This window comes from Chaetura pelagica, unplaced genomic scaffold, assembly GCF_000747805.2.
Source record: "Chaetura pelagica isolate M959 unplaced genomic scaffold, ChaPel_1.0 scaffold344, whole genome shotgun sequence".
Lineage (NCBI taxonomy): Eukaryota > Metazoa > Chordata > Aves > Apodiformes > Apodidae > Chaetura > Chaetura pelagica.
In genome coordinates this window covers 5482481-5487636 of record NW_009953098.1, presented here as the reverse complement: position 1 = coordinate 5487636, position 5156 = coordinate 5482481, and the positions used below count along the sequence as shown (strand labels likewise).

General features: G+C 45.0%; 1 protein-coding gene across 1 annotated transcript in view; it reads right to left on the bottom strand.

Moving 5' to 3' along the window:
• Positions 1-2940: 2940 nt before the first annotated feature.
• Positions 2941-5156, bottom strand: part of ATP1B4 (ATPase, Na+/K+ transporting, beta 4 polypeptide) — an 8989-nt gene continuing 6773 nt past the window's right edge. Inside the window, exons 6-9 of the mRNA XM_009997117.1 lie at positions 5139-5156; positions 4459-4515; positions 4028-4123; positions 2941-3102 (exon numbers count right to left, since the gene is read on the bottom strand). Of these exons, the coding sequence (XP_009995419.1) occupies positions 2941-3102; positions 4028-4123; positions 4459-4515; positions 5139-5156 (333 nt within the window). The remainder of the gene's footprint in view (positions 3103-4027; positions 4124-4458; positions 4516-5138) is intronic.

Genomic DNA, 5156 nt, shown 5'->3' with positions numbered 1-5156 from the left:
TAGGGAAAGCACCTTCAGTCATTCACATGCACAAAGGAGGCAGTCAGCACTGATGTTGAAGTGACTCACTATAGCTGTATTTCCAGAGAACAGAGATTTCTAAAACATTAGTTTTGATGCCTGTGCGTCCACTTATTTTTGTCCTCACTGTGGCCAAAGATAAGCTTTACCTGAATCTGACCAAACTGAGATTTGTACTGCAAATGGTCCTTGAACCAGGTTGTCTTCTGTTTAGGAGTGCTGCTGAGTTAGACTGTGTGCTTTGGTCTTGGATGTCTTGGGTCTTTTGTGTTGTACCTTTGCTCTCACAATGCTCCTCACCAGAGTGGTAAAGGAGATTTTGAGATTGGCAATTTCTGAGTAACACCTGCTTGTCAGAGTGTGTTGCTCCTCTGCTGCCAGCAGATGGATTCCACCCACGGTTTCATGCTCAGATTGCAAATCAAAGTATTTTGCATCACTTTTGCTAGGTTATTTTATTAAAATGTGGCAACTTCCTAGATACACATATGCATACATTTTATATGTATACATAAGGTATTATTCTGGCCTTCAATAAAAGTAAAAAATTGAGCCAGCAGGTGGTTGTAGCATGAAGAGTGGTGTATACAGTTCCCCAAATCTTGAAATGACTGTACAAATAAGCTGAAAGGAGAATATCTGTATTGAAAATAAAGTTTCCTACAGTGCTTATAAAGTCTTGCTTCAGTTTCAGTAGACACACATGCCATTTCTGAGAGCTTTTCCAACAGGATTGTCAACATGCCTGGATGATGGTGAGGAAACAAACTTCTGCTTCTAAGCTGTTCATACATGTACAGCTCAATTAGATGATCTTTCTCTGTTGATTGGATCAAAGCATGGGTCCAGCATCTGCTGAAGGACCAGCTGCTTCAGGAATACTTCCAACAGGCAGGTAGAGAATAGATATAAATAAAGCTTTGTCCTGTCACTAGCTGGAGAGATGTTAATTTCATGGCCTGAACTGTGAAGGGTTTGGTTTCGCTTCAGGAATACTTCCAACAGGCAGGTAGAGGATAGATATAAATAATAGATATAAATAAAGCTTTGTCCTGTCACTAGCTGGAGAGATGTTAATTTCATGGCCTGAACTGTGAAGGGTTTGGTTTCCTTTCAGGATCCTACATAAATATAAATGTTTTTAAAAAGCCAAAGCATTCGGCAAGTGGGGAAATGTTTGTGGGTTTAACTTATTTCTGATGTCCAAGGAAGAGCTGCCACCACAGCAGCATTTTCCTTGGCAGAAGCCAGTTTTGGTTGATCAGAACATGCCATTTCAGCTGAGTTGTGCAGGCAGAATGACTCTGGTGCCCAAGTTCTCTCAGTGTCATAGGAATAACCACATCTGAGCAAAATTAGTTCCTAAACTACCTCTGGATCCATTTTTTAACAGTTCTTAATAAATAGGTTTTGGCTAATGGTTGTTCATGCTACTTAACACATAGTGACTCTTATTGTACTGGACTTCTGAACTCTTTGGCCTTAGAAAGTTACTCAAATGCTCAAACTTCAAGGATCACTTTACTTGCTGCTTTAAATTCTGTCCCTAACTGACCAGCACTGGGAGCTGAAGTGACAAACTGCATCTCTTACAACACTGCTTTAAGAATGGTACCATAGAGTTAATTTTACTGTAGTTGCCACAATACAATAAATTACTTCTTAGAGACTTATATAGATCAGGAAACAATGGCAGATTAAGCACTTGGACTAGGATGTAGGACAGACCTACCATAATGCTCTTGTTCAGGCAGTAATTTTAGTAAGTGTGCTTTCCAACTAGTACATTATCCTGAAGTGTCCTGTCCTGCCGTGTTCTCGCTGGCACCAGGCCCAGCCTGGTTCCCTCTGTGAGACACAAAGCCCGTGTGGTCCCGGGCAGGGGGGTCAGGCTGCCACTCAGCAGAGGTTGCTCAGGTTATCAGCACTGCTCTGACAAGGGCAAGGGTGTCTGAGAGGTCTTTGGGGATGACAAATCTGTGACTTCACTAATACCAACACTGACCCCTTAACAATAAAACCACTGAGCATTTCCCTGTGGTTTCTGCATTGTTATGGCTGTGACCTCTCTGGAACTGGGAAGAGCAGGACTGAAATGTTTGGGGGCATTTCACACATTTCACTGGCACTTCTCTGCCTGAACAGGGGAAGGAGCTCTCAATCTGCCTACTATGATGGGGAGAAGAGCTCCTTTCACACCTAATAGATTTGATGAACAGAGAGGACAGAAGTACTGGAGTGATGAGGAGGAGGGAGAAATGCATTAATCTTCCCATTTCAGAAAAGAACAGTTGGAAATGTTCAAAGATAAGTGATTTTCTACATGGCCTTTGCTCCATTTGCTCCAACACTTTGGGTGTGCTTAGCAAGCTGTGTAAAATGCTGCAGTCAAGGTGCTCCAGGTGCTGAAGAACCTAGGAGGCATTTAGAGATCTGCCATTTTCATTTTTTAACTGTGTCATCGCAGACATAATCCAGAATTCTTGCTGTTTATTATTTTGTCAAGAACAGTGCTAATATACTGTCTTATTAGCTTTTGACTGAGAAATTCACATAAAACTATGGTAAAGACTGACATTTAAAGCCAGTAAAAATGCCTTCCACAGGGGTCACTCATAAAGGACCTTATGAAAATAGTGTTCAGATGCCAGGGGTTTTTAATCAAAACTGAAATGCTTTTGCAAGGTCTCTGCCCAGGAAATAACATTTAATTTTTTCTGATAATGATTTACATCAGATTATGAAAAATGTGGTTCCACGCTCCATTGAATCTAATTTGTTTCCTAACTATGAACAAAAATAAATTAACAAAAATCTCCATGTGCCTGTTTTTCCTAGCAGAAAAAAATGCTGGCTTTATGCTTTAAAAAGGAAAAAGCCTCTGACTGACCTAAGCTAAGTGCCCAGTGTTGGCCTTGGCTACTTCCCAATGTTGAGTGTGAAGATGATTCGGCCCAGGAATCGGTCGCTGTTGAGGTCATTGATGATACCTTTTCCATGCAGACTGCACTGAATAGGGACCAAATAATTCCTCTTCACATCTGTGAAGTGCATAGCTACCAGTGGGGATGTGTAGTTGACCTGAAAAGAAGGGAGATTTAAGTGTAACTTTTGAGGGAGCAGAAAAGCAGGTAGTGCTTTCATGTTCAATTACAGTAATTAGTAATTGGTTTAGGGTTCCCAGCCATCTGAGTGCATGTGCCTGATGTCCATCATGCTCCCATGGGATGCTGAAGCTGAGCCTTCCTGTACCTGAACCTCAGAGGGTTGGGATCATGTTGGAGTTTTGCACTTCGCTGTGCCTCTTGGGCTTATTAGCCAGGGCAAGTAAAGCTGGATAATGAGACTGCCAAATACTTTCTGCTGTTCTAAAAACCAACCTATGGCTTGTAATAAGAAATCCCTGGTGTTCCTCAGATCTGTGTGCTCAAAGGACACGTGGGCCTGTCCCTCATCTGCAGCCAGCAGCAGTATGACAATAGGAGACTAGTGCCTGCCTCATCTTTCATTTCAGCTTCCATTTCAGGTGCATTACCTCCTGAGGGTGGACAACCCAGCACAGACCAAAGCAGGGCTGGCCAGCATGTTCAGAAATAGCCACCAATGTTGGACTTCTCTGCTCTGAGCCACCCATCTTGAGGTGGTTTTATTGTAGCCTTGACAGAAGCCCAATCCTTTTCCTCTTGTGTCACCTATCCTCTGACTTCCCTAATGCCCTGGGAAAGTGCTGGTGTTGAGACATCCTCTGGGAGCTGGCAAAGCCAGTCATAGTCTCCAGATGACAAATGTAATCATTCCCAGTGCTGGCAAGGGGGAACTGGAGTCCCCAAGGACTTCCTGTAGTTTGTCAGAGAGAAAAATAGAGTGCTGTAGTCCCAGTGCCCATGGCCTCCCTCCTGCCTGCATCTGCCCAAAATAGCCAGAAAGCACATCTGTACTCTGTGCAGCAGCTCCTGCCCTCTCCTTCCCAAGGAGACATAGCAAAGATGCCTGAGCCCTTACTTACGTGAGTGAACTTGCCATAGTAAGGATAATACATGAGATCAAAAGTCCCATTTCCTGGGTAGAAGTCCACCGATCTGAGATCACTCTCATTGCCTTTCTGTGATTGTGAAAAAAAAAACACACCACAGGTACACACACAGCACGGGGGACACAAAGCACAGCTCCCCAGACAGGTCAGGGCTAAGTGGTGCCTGCCTGCAGGCAGCGTGTTTGCTGTGGGAGCCAGTTGTTGCTGCAGGGAGCCTCGTGCTGGGAAGGCACAGCCGAGGGTGACAGGATTCACTGCCTGTTGATCCCCCTGCGCTTGCCCACTGGGCTCTCTAAGGGTGTGATTCGGCTGCTGCCCAGGCACTGGGAGCCCTCCCTTCACCCTGTTGCAGTTGGTGTGCAGCACCTCAGTACCGACACACTGCTGAGCAAAGAAAGCAGTACCTGCACTTTGCAGTCCACGCTCACAGGGACCCCAGCACCAGGGCGGTAGCCAATGATCTGCAAAAACAAAAGACAACCATGCTTGTATGGAATGTGGTGCCAAGGGCATGCTGCCTCCCTTCCCCAGGGCTTAAGCTCTTCCATGTACCAGTCGCATTGCTCAGGACAGGAGTTCTGTGCCCCTAGAAGCAGGGTCTGCCACCCCATGCAGTGCAGGTTGCCCGTGCCCAGGAGCAGAGGCAGAGCAGAACATTCATAGAGCCCAGAATCCCTGGAAAAATACAGCTACTTCTCCACGCAACTCAAACACCACCACCCTCCCCACCACTTCTTTTCCCAGCAGCTTGCACTGAACAACCATGATGTTAGAAGATTTCAAATAATCTCAATTCTATGAAAATTCCCATTAGAGAGCCTGAGGTCTGAGGTGTGGCCCTAAAGCTCAGTTCCTCCCACAGAGGGGCTGGCACAAGACCCTCCAAGTACTCAGACCTCAGCAAATTAAATCCAGCAAGTTTTGTAGTGTTTCTTTTCTATGTTTTCTGGTAGGTATAAGTCAGCAGGTTTTGTGATTCTAGTTGCTTTCTTCCCTGGTCCTGAGAAGTTTCAGTCCCTGCATGGTCTCTGTAACACTGGGATGCAGTGAAGGAGGGAATTAAGATGTTTAGCTTTCTCTGTACCCGGTTCATCTTCAGCAG